At 47.3% G+C, this 14929-nt stretch overlaps 1 protein-coding gene across 1 annotated transcript in view; it reads right to left on the reverse strand.

Moving 5' to 3' along the window:
• Window positions 1–2682: 2682 nt before the first annotated feature.
• LOC128097835 (phakinin) overlaps window positions 2683–14929 on the reverse strand; it is a 44870-nt gene continuing 32623 nt past the window's right edge. The window contains exons 5-7 of the mRNA XM_052718618.1: window positions 11009–11140; window positions 4952–5172; window positions 2683–2914 (exon numbers count right to left, since the gene is read on the reverse strand). Of these exons, the coding sequence (XP_052574578.1) occupies window positions 2911–2914; window positions 4952–5172; window positions 11009–11140 (357 nt within the window). The 3' untranslated portion in view covers window positions 2683–2910. The remainder of the gene's footprint in view (window positions 2915–4951; window positions 5173–11008; window positions 11141–14929) is intronic.

The raw sequence follows: 14929 nt of genomic DNA on the forward strand, positions 1-14929 counted from the left end.
CATTTTTGTTTGCTAGTGGCAACCTTTGATAAGATCCTGTATTTTCCCTCCAAGAGGCAAGCTAGTGGGCCAGCAAGATGGCTCAGTAGGTAAAGGTACTTGCCACCAAGCCTGATGACCTGAGTTTGATCCCCAGGAGCCACGTGGCAGGAGAGACCCAACCTCTGAAAGATGTCCTCTGACCTCCGCCTGCACCACGACACACTTCTCCCAACAAACAAACAGATGTGATGAGATAAAGACATGTGACACACCCAAGGGCTTACTGGAGAGTGTGGGCAGGCAATTCAAACAAAGACCAGTGTGCTTCTGGATGGCACTTACTGAATCCTGTTGTTGAAAAGCAACTGAAGTCAGACCTGGATATCTATTTTCATGCCTCTGATGACAAAATGAATTCAGGGAAAGGCCCATGCAAACTGTAAAGTGCCATTTTGCTTTGTCGACTCTTTTACATGTACATCTGAATTCCCCACCAAGACTGTCAACCCAGGAGGGCAGATATGGTCTTTGTTTTTATTGGTATTCCCCAAACCCATCAAAACATTTGAGCAGCGGTCCATGCTCAAAAGCATTACCAGTAACCTTGAAGGAAAATTTAAGGACAATGCGATCAAAGGATGTGGGGTCTCAAAGCCAATGGATGTTCCAGCAACCTCATGGGGGTGCACGCCTGGACACCCAGAGTCCAGTGGAGTAGAGTTGCATGGTGTGGAAAGAGAGCTCCGCTGTGCTTAGGAGGAATCCAGTCAAAGCCCTTCACCCATCTACTCCAGAACAAATGCTTGTCACCACAGCAGCAGCCTCCCCCCACACCTGTCAGGGAACCACTGCCAATGGGTAATTGTACCATGATGTTTCGAGAGGAAGCCTCACTTCAAAAAGGAGCTGGCAGCGTCCAGGGGCCAGCAGGGCCTTTTCATACCTGCTAATGAAGCCTCATTAGAAGCAGCAGGCGTCTGCGCTGGGAACTGGAAGCAGCAGTCAGTCATGGCTCTCCCTGCCAAAAGGCGATTAACTAACTGACTTGTAGCACGTGCTCTCTGAGCTTGGAGGGCAGAAGTGTCTGAAGTGTGCAGCCCCACGCAGTGTGCTTCTGGGAGAGAGCGGTGCACATCGACTGGGCTGGCTTCCAGATTCTGCGGAAAAAAAATGCATGGGGTCCTCACCTTCCAGGCCTCAGGCTGTGTTGAGGTTGGGAACTGAGATCTTGGCTTAGAGGCAATAATTAATGATAATAAGGAAGAAAAGCAACCTTCCACAGTACCTGCGGCATCCAACATAGTTGGGATAGCTGCACGGTCTTCCTGAGTGGCTTGTACCCAGGTGGTTCAATTAGGAGCAGTCCATAACGTGCAGCTACAGGGCAAGTGGATGCTCTGCTGAAATGGAGCGTGAGCGGCGTCTTGCCTGTTTCTATACTTTAGACAATGAACTGAATTATGCAAAGATACTGTGCAAAGTCTAAGTAAGTGGCTGGTCTTCCAGGAGACTCATGAACTCAATTTCTTTGGTCCTGCAGGCTAGCAGGGAAATCTATCTGATACAGTTCCCACAGGACAGCTTGCTTCTTTTTGAAGGTTTGGTGTTTTTTTTTTTTTTTGGGGGGGGGTTGTTTGTTTGACTTTAAATAAACAGTTTATTTGTCTTTTTGGAACTTTACATACCAAGGTCTTCAAATGTTCCTACACTGGATGTATCCCTCTTTTGGGGTGAGCAGCTCACAGTGACAAAGGGGACAAAGATTCAGCTTCTAGTTCTTGGTCTAATTCGGTGTAGCAGGTAGGTGACGGAAACAGAAGTGTTTAAGTTTGTGGTGGTGTGGTATGGTGGTGTGTGGTTTCAGAAGCACCGACAGCCCGTGGTAGGACACAGGTGGTGGTTTCAGTTTTAGTCTGAAGGCAGGAGAGTCTTGGCTGCGTAGGAAGCAGATGCATGAACTATATTTGGCTGGCCCAAGCCTTGAGGGGGCTGGTGTGAGGATCCTGAGAAGAAATTTTGAGGCTGCCACTGGGTGAGCAACCACAACCTAGTCTCCCATGGGCTGAAACTGATGGAGAGGTGCTGTGCCACGGGCAAACGAGATGTGTGTGTGTGTGTGTATAAATATGCATGGGGGTCATTCACAAGGTCGGAATGCCCTGTGATGCCTGTAATTATGGTGTGTTCAATAAAGCAACAGGCTAACCCCTGTTCTGGCAAAAGTGTGTGTGTGTGTGTGTGTGTGTGTGTGTGTGTGTGTGTGTGTGTGTGTGTGTTTCTGTATGTGTACATTTTTGTTTCACCTAGGTACCTGTCAAAAGCAGAACTTTTGAGTGAACAGCGCTTGTGTGCTGATAAACCCTGAGGCAATGGTGAGACAGGTGTTATCACTCCAGGTCCCTTCTAGAAATATCTAAGACTGGCTCCCTAGTACGGGGAAAGTAGTGTAGAGACAGTAGATAATCAGCATGCATGGGCCCCGGGTTCCATCCTGTGAACCAACAATACACACGCACACGCACACATGCACATGCACACGCACGCACACACGCACACGCACGCGCACTCACACACACACACACACACACACACACATGCACATGCACAAAATACCAACGAAAATCCCCAAGGGGCCCCTGAGATATGCAGATAGAACGATGTCGTCTGCACCAACAGTAAGTTAAACACAAAATGGCCGACTAGGAGCTGCACACAAAGCATTTATTTGGAGAGGCCTAGGTTGTTCAAACTACAGACTACCTAAATGAGAGCAGAAGGGCCCTCTCCACTCCCAGGAAGCTTTCCAGCTCCGGCTGAGTCAACCAGGGGATCCAGCAGCGACGGAAGTTCCTCAAGCATCGTCGCTGGTGGGCTGCTGAAGAAGGTAGGTGTCTTTGTGGAAGAAGGAAGTTATTTTTGTTTTTCCCATCAGCTGAAAAGGAACACAGGTGAGTCAGAAGCAAGAGAGACGGAACACCGGGAAAGACACCACGGCAGGACGGTGGGAAAGGAAGCTGTGCCACGAGAAAGAATTTGGCTTTTGGAATAAGACAGGGCCAAGGTTCGAATCCTCATTTTGTGGTTTGATGGATTTTGGGCAAATGACTTTTCCGGAACTCTGGGACATGTGTTTCTGTCAGTAACTGGGGATTTGTGGAATTCTGGTGGGCACAGGAAGGAATGGAGGCAGCCAGGGATTAGGGCTGGACTCTGCAGAACAGCCACTCAGCGGGTGCTTATGTTCTTGAACTACATCCCACCTCCCTCACTCCTCCATGTTTATTTAAAATGACTTTGTATATTTACTCAGATGTGCATAGGAATCTGAAAGGTTTAGTTTTGTTAGGAACATCTGGCTTTCACATTCCACAGAAAGCAGTTGGACAAAAAGACAGTTGGGGGAGAGAGATGATGTTTTCCACTTCAAAGGAGAGGCTGGAAGGTTTGCAGGTGACTCTCTGGTCATTCTTTCCCCAAACGGGATGCTATGCTCTCTGGGAGAGGGCCCAGAAGCCTGGGCTCAGGACCCAGAGTTGCTTCAACCTCTGTGTGTGACCATGGACAAATCCCTCCCATTTGGGCCTTCCCATTCACTCTTGAGATGGACTATGTGACCCCTAAATTGGCTTTTGTACTCTATTTTTATTTATTAGTATTTGTATGTGTGTGCATACACACACACACACACACACACACACACACACACACACACACACACACGTGGGTGAATGCCATAGCACATGTATAGAAGCCAGAGGACATTTTCATGGAGTCAGTTCTCTCCTACCTTTATGTAGATTCTGGGGGTTCAACTCAGACTGTTAGGCTTGTGTATGGAATGCCTTTACCTGCTGATCCATCTCACCAGCTCCCCTAACTTGTCTCATAGTGTTGCTTTAAAAAATCATTGGTTGATTGATTGTGTACAGGTATTTTGTGTGCATATATGTCTGTACATCATATGCATTCTTGGTGCCCATTAAGGCCAGAGAGTGTCCGATCTCTTGGGCCTGGAGTTATAAATGTGAGCCACATTGTAGATTCTGGGAATTGAACCAAGTCCTCTGGAAGAACAGCCAGTGCTCTTAACTGCTGAGCCATCTCTCCAGCCCTTACTGTCCAATTCCTGATTCAATGTGCCATAGAGGAGAATTTGAAGGGAGGTATGAAGATAGAGAAAATGAAGAAAAATAAAGATTTGGATTTCTGGCAAGTCTTTCAAATGATGCTAAGCCCTGGGACTGATGCGTATTTCTCTGAATGTGCCTATTGATTAGAGAGGATGCACATATGCTCACAAGGTCATATGTGTGTATGTGTGTGTGTGTGTGTGTGTGTGTATGTGTGTGTGTGTGTGTGTGTGTATGATTTGGGCAGACATGGCTGGCCAACCCCATTGTCATTGTCGACATCTTGCTTGCCTTCTCTGCAGAGTCCAAATGAAAGAGTTTCCTCAGCATCCCTTGTAGGCAGGTAAGCCAGTCAAATAAAAGAAAGACAACAAGAAGCCTCCTCCAAATGTTTGAGAGTTGGGCTAGAGAGACCACTTGGCAGTTAAGAGCACCGGCTGCTCTTCCAGAGGACCTGGGTTCAATTCCCAGCACCCATGTGGCAGCTCACAACTGTCTTAACTCCAGTCCCCTTTTCTGATCTCCATGGGTGCTGCACACAGGTGGTGCATAGACTCGCTTGCAGGCAGAATACCCATACACATAAAATAATCATAAATAAAAATCTCAATTAAAAAAAAGTTTAAGTGTCACTCAAGAAAAAGGCTTTTTGACACTCCCTCTTCCCTCCTTCTGGGCTTGAATGAAATGTGACATGTGGGGTCATCATGAAGAGTTTTATGCAATGCTGGGGGTTGAACCCAGGGCTTTGTGTATTCTCGGCCAGTTCTGGACCCTCCCAGTTCCACCCCGTCCTCCATGTGCATTCTTCCTGTAGATAAGGCAGAACTGAGACATACTTGCTCTCCTCTCTGTCCAGCAGAGCATGGTAGGATGCCACATCCTTCTGCAGCTGGCTCTTGCATGCCAGCAGGTGTGCCCGCTCCTGCTGTTGCTGCTCCGTCTCCGAGCGGATCTCTGCCAGCTCTGCCTCCAGCCTGCCCACCACAGCACCCAGGTTCTGCAGCTCCATGTCATGCCAATGCTTAGCATCATGCAAGGTGTTTTCTAGGCCTCGTTTCTACAAAAGAGTGAAGGTCATCGGGCTGGGCCCTCCAGGTAGGAAATGTATGACTGACTTGCTCTGCCCATGTTTTTCTGGAACAATGACATTGTCAACTCTGGAGATTATAGAGATCAGTCTTACTGGCTCTAGGGAAGAATAAGAAGGTAGAGCTCTGCCTCATCGACTCTTTGGATGGGCAGGAGGGGATGACTAGGAGGGAGCTGAAATGGCTGTATCTGACCCTTACCTCTCAGCATTTTCCTGTGGTGTTTAGTAATACACCCTTGCCAGGCCCTGCCTCTCTGCTCCTTGGTAGGTTCCCACTGCCCCATCAGGAGCTAGAGATTCTCGAGCAGGGATTCTGGGTCTGCATGGCTGATGACCTCACTCAGGTTGCTAGCAGTTCTTTCAGATCATGACGCCTGCACTGGTACCTCCAGGGCAGCCCTCAGCTATGGGCCTGCTATTGAACTTCTTATTAGAAATACATACTTCTTATTAGAAATACATACTGGCCGGGCGGTGGTGGCGCACGCCTTTAATCCCAGCACTCGGGAGACAGAGCCAGGCGGATCTCTGTGAGTTCGAGGCCAGCCTGGGCTACCAAGTGAGTCCCAGGAAAGGCGCAAAGCTACACAGAGAAACCCTGTCTCAAAAAACCAAAAAAAAAAAAAAAAAAAAAAAAAAAAAAAGAAAAAGAAATACATACTGACAACTCCAAAACAGAGCCAGTGGCTTCCTTTTGAACCCTTGGACTCTCCTCTTTGGTGTGTCAGCTGGAGAGACTGGGGGAAGTTGTGTCCTGGACTTTCAGTCATCACTGCCACTTATGGATTCTGAGTCCTGCCTCTTACATCTCCCGTGAAGTTTTCACATTTGCGGTCACCTTTATTCTCCCAACACCGCGGCCTGAGATTGGACATTGGTCACCCGAGGTCAGCTCAGTGGCCTCTTTGCTCATCACCCTGATTTTAGTTTCTACCCTTCCTACATTGCACACAGCTCCTGAGGTGCCTTGGCCAAAGCACACTTCTGGGCTCCTATCTCTTCTACTTAAACCTCACAACAGTGGCTCCGGAGGAGCCCTGGTACGGTTCCCACGGCTGGTTCTGTGTCTTCCCATTCACCTCCTACTCTACACTGTGTCAACATTTCTAGTCATGGAAGCTTACTGGGTTCATAGTGTTTCTCTTTTCTTTTTCCTCCCCCCTCCCTCCCTCCCTCCCTCCCTCCCTCCCTCCCTCCCTCCCTTCCTTCCTTCCCACCTTTCTTTCTCTCTCTTTTCTTTTCTTTCTTCCTTTCTCTCTCTCTTTCTTTCTTTCTTTCTTTCTTTCTTTCTTTCTTTCTTTCTTTCTATCTTTCTTTCTTTCTTTCTTTCTTTCTTTCTTTCTTTCTTTCTTTCTTTCTTTCTTTCTTTCTTTCTCTTTCTTCCTTTCTTTTTGAAACAGGGTCTCACTATATAGCGCTGCCTGTCCTGGAACTCACTCTGTAGACCAGGCTGACCTAGAACTCACAGAGATCTGCCTGCCTCTGCCTCCCGAGTGCTGGGATTGAGCACAGGTGCCACCATGCCTGGCGATGTAACACATAAAAATGAATCTCTTTTCCTAGGTTGGATTCACTCAAATCTTGATGAATTAACTCACTGTACCCCTCGAGGGGATGTTTTGTAAAACAGACTTCTGACTACTGTAGCTGAAGTGAAAGATTCTTGTTTGTGGGGCAAAGGTCATCATATTAGCTAAAGCACGTGTGCTCATGTGTGTGTGGGTACACATGTCTGTGTGGGTGCACACGTGTGTATGTGTGTGGAATCAGAGGACAACCTCAGACATTATTTTTCAGGCACTGTTCACATTTCTCTTTGAGGCAGGGTTTCTCTCTGGCCTAGAACGCAACAAGTAGTCTAGACCTGTCCTCCCCCGTGCTGTGATTACAAGGGCACACCACCATGCCTGTAGGCTCTGGAGATGGAATTCAGGGCAAGCACTTGACTGACTGAGCAATCTCCTTGGCCTCTGGATCTTCTTAGCTCCCCAGGACATGTGGAACCTTAGTCAGATGCCCAGCCTAGTGCCTTTTAGGAAGCAGTGCGAGATCACTGTGTATAGACCAGCCTCTGGCCCCGGTAGCTAGTTCACTGGTGGGGTCTGTGGTGAACATGCAGGAATGGCCTAGACTTTGAGAATCATTTGCCCCTACCTCCTTGGGTTTTCTCTCTTTTGTTTTATATAGGAGTTAGATTTTTGTCTTAAACAGACTTCTTTTTTTTTTTTTTTTGGTTTTTCGAGACAGGGTTTCTCTGTGTACCTTTGCGCCTTTCCTGGGACTCACTTGGTAGCCCAGAGAGACTGTAACTCACAGAGATCCGCCTGGCTCCCGAGTGCTGGGATTAAAGGCGTGCGCCACCACCGCCCGGCTTGAACAGACTTCTAAACCTGTGTCCTCTTTGTGAGCTGTTGACACTGGATCTGTGACATCTGTGATTTAGAGAAGCACTTCACAGGGACATGCTTGGACTGTCTACAGTTTTTGCCCCACATTCTAGATGAGCTCCCCATGTGGCCAAAGGGCTTTCCTTGCTGACTTGGATATTGTCCCAGGGGTGCACTCATGAGACCCCTGTGGACCTTCTTTTCTACCCTTAGAGTCTATGTCTCGCATCTTCACCTAAGCTCCTGACGTTCATTCTTCACCCCCTGCCCCGACAGGGTCTCAACATATAGTCCTGGCTGTCCTGGAACTCACTGTGTAGGCCAGGCTGACCTCAAAATCACAGAGATCTACCTGCCTCCCAAGTGCTGGATTTAAAGGTATTCGCCACTAAGTAGGGCCAAGCTCCTGACATCATCCTAGAAGGAGATGCTTGGTTCTTCAGAGATGTTTGAGCCTGAGCATCTATGGCCAACTCCTGTTGCAGTTTCTGTAGCCCTAGAGACATGGACAGCACCAGTAATACTCTGAGACCACAGAGGCTCTTGATTCCTCTGGGTCTCTGAAGACTGGAAGGGACTTTCTTGAATTGCAAGCTCCCCCAGAAGCAAGATAATAATTATTTTTGGCAAATCCTGGGCTTGAATTCCACTAAATACAGAGTTCAGTAGGCCTAATGGTGCCTGGCTTCCAATCCAAACAGTGCCCTAGTGGCAAAGGGAGCCGAAAGTCTGGCCAACAAAGTTGTCTGGCTTACCAGAGCAATGGCACTGTGTACGCATGGGTTGTTTTGACTCAGGATAGCTGGATGAACTAGCCCTCCCCCATCCCCAGTCTGTGTTCTTCATCTTGGCTGTAAGGCACAGTAATGGGAATGTTGATCTATTGGAACACACAGGGAACAGAGCTAGCCCATCTTGAGTCATGAGCATAGGTGGAATGCCATCACTCTGAAGTCTTCTGGCTGGCATCTGAGTTCTTTTTCCATTTCCCATTTCCCAACAGTTAGGAGCGTGGGGTTGAAGTGCGGTGACCAGGTGGCTGATGATGCCCACTGGGGGTTCCCGAGTCAGAGGTTCTGGTTTTGCATGATAAATTATAATAGATGCCCTTTGTTGACTGCTTGCCTGAGTCAGGAATGGTGTAAAAGGCTTGACATACATTATCTAATTAGTCGTCCCAGTGACTTTCTGAGGTCAGCTCTATTCTGATCTTAGGACAGATCACATTTCCAAAGGCAGCTGCAACAATTATCGCCATCCCACATGGTCCTTCTCAAGGTGACCTTGCTAAGAGTCGGGGCTCCTTGGATCTCGGTGCTCCTGTGGTTGCTTTGACCAATAGAGTAAGATATATGTGATGTTCAGAAACTCTAAAGCTAAGAGGTCAGGGGGCTGGTAGATTGATGCTCGCTCTTTAAGAGAAGCAAGCTTCCACATGAGAAGTCCAGCTGCAGTAATAACACCACCATAATACAAGGAAATCCAAGCTAGCTCTGTGGAGAGGTTTCAGAGCAGGACACAGATTCACAATTGAAGCATCTCCTGTGTGAGTTGAAGAAGCCTTTAGTGGGTGCCCCAACCCCAGCAGACATCAGGTGTGATAGGGAAGAGCTGTCCCTGCTGACCTCTGCCTAAATTACAGGACGATAGAGCACATGATTCTGTTGTCTTAAGCCACTAAGACAGCAGGTCAACAGGGTGACTAAAATAGATCCTTACTAGACAAATGAGAAAATACAAGTTCAGAGGGTCATGTGACTAGTGAAGAGCGGAGCCCGGGGTTCAAGATCACAGTCTGAGAAACACGCCTCAATTTCACAGGAAGAGCAGAGGCAGATGTAGACTTCATGGTGTGTGGGGTTCTTCTAGACTGCGCCCCAACTGTGCCCTTCTCTATACCCACCAAAAAGAGAAACGTACTGACTCCCATAGTGGGGCTGGTCTCCCCACTTGTCACTCCCTCACATGCTGAGCCTTGTGATTCTTTTTTTTTTTTTTTTTTTGGTTTTTTCGAGACAGGGTTTCTCTGTGTAGCTTTGCGCCTTTCCTGGGACTCACTTGGTAGCCCAGGCTGGCCTCGAACTCACAGAGATCCGCCTGGCTCTGCCTCCCGAGTGCTGGGATTAAAGGCGTGCGCCACCACCGCCCGGCTTTTCTCTTTTTTTTTTTTTTTTTTTTTTTGGTTTTGCCTTGTGATTCTTAAGATGACTTCAATTCCTCTACAGAAGTCACTGGTTCTCTGGGAGTAGAGGCCATGTCTAATTAGTCTTATGTCCCCAAAGCTCTTGGTATAGCTCCTGGAACACGGTGAGTTCTTGTGAGTGATACAGACTTAAAAGCATGCCGACACACACATATGTTCCAACAATGTTTTGTAGTTAGAACAATGAAGGAGATGTCATGATACCCTAATAGAGCTCAATCCCACCCAGAAGGTGAAGCTTAATTCAGTCATCTTAGGAGCTGTATTGGGTTGGGTCTAAGATGTTTGCGGATATCTAAATCTATAGATGCAAATATCTTACAGAAAACGACATCATATGTGCATATAACCTACACAATCCTCCTGCATATTTCCTTGAGTCTCCGTGAAGTATCTCTAGATGATGTTTACATTGTACAATGCACAGCCATATAGATGATGACTAGGCTGTTGTTTAGGGCACATGGGTAAGAAATAAAGGCCGCACAAGTGCAGAACAGGTGCGATGTTTTTCCTGGATATTTCCAGTCCAAGGTTGATTGAATCCACAGATGGAGAAACCATGGATACAGAGGGTTGACTGTAATTACTTTAATTACTAATAATTAGTAGTTGCAAGGCACCTGCTTGCAAACCACAGCGAGTCTGAGCTTACTAGTTTGAGGTTGAGGCAAGGATCCTCAGGGTTACTCTCAGCAAAAGGGGGACTGATTGAGGTAAGGAGGCAGGGCAGGAGAGTGCTAAGCAAGAGAATGGCCTCTCTGAAAACTGGCTACTGCCTGAGTCTATGGAGAGCGAGCTCTGGGCAACTGTTTCCACTTTGAAGCTAGTAGGCTGGGCTTTCAAAGCCATCAGTCTGTCACTGTCTGGGGCAGGGGCATGGCCTAACTTCTTGGATCGGAAATCTTCTGTTTGACTGATGGCAATTCTTTGAAGAAGCAGGGCAGCTGAGAAGGGACAGCTGCAAGTGTTAGTGGCCAACATTCCCAGCAGTGGCAGGTAAGGGATATTTCTACAGGCCCTGCTGTGTCCATGACACTTGTTAGGTGTGAGTCAGTATCTGATGATCCTCAGAGGTCAGAAGACACTTCAGGTGCCAAAACCACATCCTGTGAGAAGGAAGCCCTGTTGCGAACTGCGACCTGTGAGACTTCAAACTGACAGTTGAGAGTTAAGCACACAAACCGCCAAGGCCTTTTTTTGGCACACTCACCAGAGCCCGTAAAGATTCCATCTCAGCCTGGAGACTCTGGACCTGGCATGAAGTGTCGTGTAACTCTACACTGAGGGCAGCGGCCAGCTTTTCCTCTTGGGTCTGGGACACATGGACCACTTCTGTCTGTTGCTGTGGAGAGTCAGGACTCAGGATGAGCAGGGATGAGTTAAAAACCTGAACCCACCCTTCTTCCTCAGCCCCTTCTAAGCTGACTCTCTACCAGACTGAAAAACATTCCCCTTTTTATAAACCTGCTAACCAGTTCATATACAAAAAAGTTGTTTTGAACCTTTGATGCCTACAACCAGGATAACATTCAAAAGATTTACTAAAGACTTGGCAAAGACTGTAGCTCAGTGGCAAAGTACTTGCTTAGCATGCATATGACCCTGGCTTTAGTCTGTGTGCTCTCTCTCTTTCTCTCTCTCTCAGCAGCAGTAGGAGATACCCTTTCCCCCCTATGTTCTAATCACACAGTTTTCCTGTTTCCAGTTTCTTATGGCTCCTTTCAGGAATACTTCATGCACTGATTAATGGCCTGGAGAGCATCTGAGATCTGTGAAGGTATTTTCGCTCTTATGTGAGCATTGCAGAAATATGCTTGCACAAGGGATATGCCATGGTTCATGTGGGTGCGCACAGGTCGGGGGCTCAGAGGACGCTCTATAGGAGCCAGTTTGCCTTCCACCATGTGGGTTCCAGGGACTGAACTCAGGCCATCAGGCTTGGTGGCAAGTGCCTTCACCTGCTGGGCCAGCTCTCTGGCCCCTGGCCCCTTTTCACTGTACAAATCAGTGCAGCTGCAATTGTGAATACAAGGGGGAGGGCTGTGTTCTGAACTTTTTGGCTAGAGTGAGATGGGTGGGTTCTGATTCCTCCCATTGCATTCAGGGGAGCAGGTCCTCTGCTGGTGGATGATAAAATGAGGTCATCCTCTCCCCCCCCCCCCCCCCCCCCCCCCCGCAGTGCTTTCTGATGTGTTGTCTCTGAGCCAATGCTGTAGGCAGAGAGGTCGAGGAAGCCTCTATTTTCTCTGCTAAGTTCCTAGCTTCCTGAAAGTACCATTTGGAGCCATATATGAATATTTACAGAAGCATGCACAGAACCCTCCGTTCTAATTGTCCACTTAAGAAACCCCCATCAAGATGCTCCTATCAGTAGCAGGAACACTAATCTCTGGGAGACAGTTCTCACCCTATATCATGTGAGCTCTGGGGATTGAACTTGGAGGGGTCAAGTTTGGCAGAAGCACCACCTGCTGAGCCATCCCTCTAGCTTTTATAGATAACTGGGACTGTAGCTCAAAGGGAAGGAAGACACTTGCCTAGAATGTGCAGTCTGGGTTTGATCTCAGTACCACAAAAAAGTAATAACTACCAACAAACGAGTTTGTGAAATCCACTGTGTGTTGAATACAACAACTACTACTACTATTACTATGAGTAATTAATATAATATGCATTAGGCTCTTATTCTGTGCCATGAATAACTCTAAGTCCATTATCTCATTGACTCTTTACAACCTTGAGAAATCACATGCCATTATTATCCTCAGTTGACACAAGGAAATGGAGGCACAGAGACGGAGTGATTTACTTATGGTCACATGACCTGTGAGAGTCAGAGGCAGCTGTACCCCCACGGCATGCTTTCAGCCCTGTTAACACAGCTGTCTCTGCCAGCCTGCTGACCTAAGACCTTTGATACTGGAGATGGCCTCCCTTAGATTTCCTTGGATCACCTCATTTTAATACATTCATGGACTTCAGCATCACCTGGGAATCTGAAAATGGAGGCTGTGATGCAGGAGACCCCAGATGGAGCTTGGGTGTCTGCATTGCTCACTCCAGGGGTGCCGGGTCCTTGGAGTCAGAGCTCTAGATGGCTAAAGGAACTGATAAAACATCCTCGCTCAGCTTACACAGAAGATGACTGAAACATTAGTAAAACGAGAGCCAAGTAATAGTAGTCCACTCTATTACCCATTGCCTGCCTGCCTGCCTGGCGGCTGAGTCTCACAGCCCTGCCTTTCTGCTGAAAGGTAAGATTACCAAGTATTGCAGAGGTGAGAAAGATCTGCCAGCTCCAGCCAGAGGCCTTCTTCTGGTTGAAAGTTGGAAGAGAAAAGCAGAATTTCGTTTGATCACTATGTATTCCAGAATCATTTACTCCTGTAACCCTGCCCTTCAAATCATTAGCACATGAGATGCTCACAGCTAATTGCTTTAACTCCTAAAAATATTACACGCTCTTCTCCAGTGACTCCTTAGGATTCTGCTTTCTGGCAACTGTAATATTTCGGTGTTTCCATTTCAACCCCATGCCTGCATTTTTCTCCTTATGGACTCAACAGTAGTCTTGTGATCCCAGACCTTGAGGAGGTAGGATTCAGTGTATTTGTTTAGGGTATATGATAGGTTTCAAATATATTGGTACCTAGGTTTTGAAATCTTGGCTCCATTTCTGGGTCAGCAGAGCATGCTGACATTTTGAAATGTGATGGAGATTTTCACACTCAAAAATTATAATCATGTGCCTTAAGAGATGCCTCAGTGATTAAGGGCATTTGCTGCTCTTGCAGAGGATCCAAGCTTGGTTTCCAGTACCCACACAGGGGCTAATGACCATCTGTAACTCCAAGGGGATCTGATGCCCTCTTCTGACCCTGAGGACATTGGGAATGCAAGTAGTACACATACATACATGCAGGTAAAGTACCCATCCACATAAAGTAAAATATAAATATCTTTTTAAAAATATAGCTGGGGGTGGTGGTATATACCTTTAATCCCAGCACTTGTGAGGTAAGAGGTAGCTCTCTGTGAGTTTGAGGCCATTCTGATCTACACAGTGAGTTCCAGGTCAATCAGGGCTACATAATGAGACCCTGTCTCAAAAGACACACACACACACACACACACACACACACACACACACACACACACACACACACACACACACACACACACACATATAATCATGGCTGGGGAGATAGCTCAGTCAACAAAGTGATTGTTACATAAGCATGATGTTGAGATCCTCAATATCCATGTAAAATACTGGGTGCTCTAACCCCAAGCTGGGTGGGACGTGCAGACAAGAGGACCCCTGGAGCTCACTGGCCTAGCTGATCAGTGAGAGAACCCATCTCCAAAGTATGGTGGAAGCAATTGAGGATGATACCAACATCAACCGCTGGGCTCCCCACGTGCACCCACACTTGCACACACACCCACACCCACACTTTGTAATCATAATCAAGTGCTTAGGAGTTTAACTATTGAGGAACACATGAGGGGAAAATGGGAAAAAGATAGCGCTAAACCAGACCATTTTTTTTTTTCGGATCACCATTGGCAGTCTCACAAGCAGCATTAGCTCTGACTCAAAACTGAAGGAAATACTACTTTGTGGGGTAAGGACAGAGTGGACTCTTAGCGGGAGAGAGTAGCAAGTGAGCAGTGCTGCTCCCTGATCTCAGAAGTAGCGGGTGTTCTTGTAGATCATGCATCCAGGCTGAGCTAGCTCTCGGGAGCTCAGGGTGTGTCTACCTTTCTCCAAGCAGTTGCTGTGGGTCTGAGAGAGTCATGGGAGCGCGCGGCTTTGAACTCGATGGGAACAACAGTCTTGCAAGAGTATGGGGCCAGCATGCTTTTAAGATTTCACAAGAACATGCTGACTTCGTTGTGTTCTTTGTCGTGGAGAAAGGGAAGCAATGGTTCCTGGGGTCACAAGGGCGCCTGATCTAGAAGAGGGCACAGCATCTTGCTTTAGAACAGTAGTTCTCAACCTGTGAGTCATGACCCCCAGGGGTTGAACAAGCCTTTCATAGGAGTTTCCTGAGATCATTGGAAAACACAGATGTTTACATTGCGATTCATAAAAGTAGCAAAATTACAGTTATAAAGTAGAAACAAA

This window comes from Peromyscus californicus, unplaced genomic scaffold, assembly GCF_007827085.1.
Source record: "Peromyscus californicus insignis strain IS unplaced genomic scaffold, ASM782708v3 Scaffold_11__1_contigs__length_118956290, whole genome shotgun sequence".
In the NCBI taxonomy this organism is placed as follows: Eukaryota; Metazoa; Chordata; class Mammalia; order Rodentia; family Cricetidae; genus Peromyscus; species Peromyscus californicus.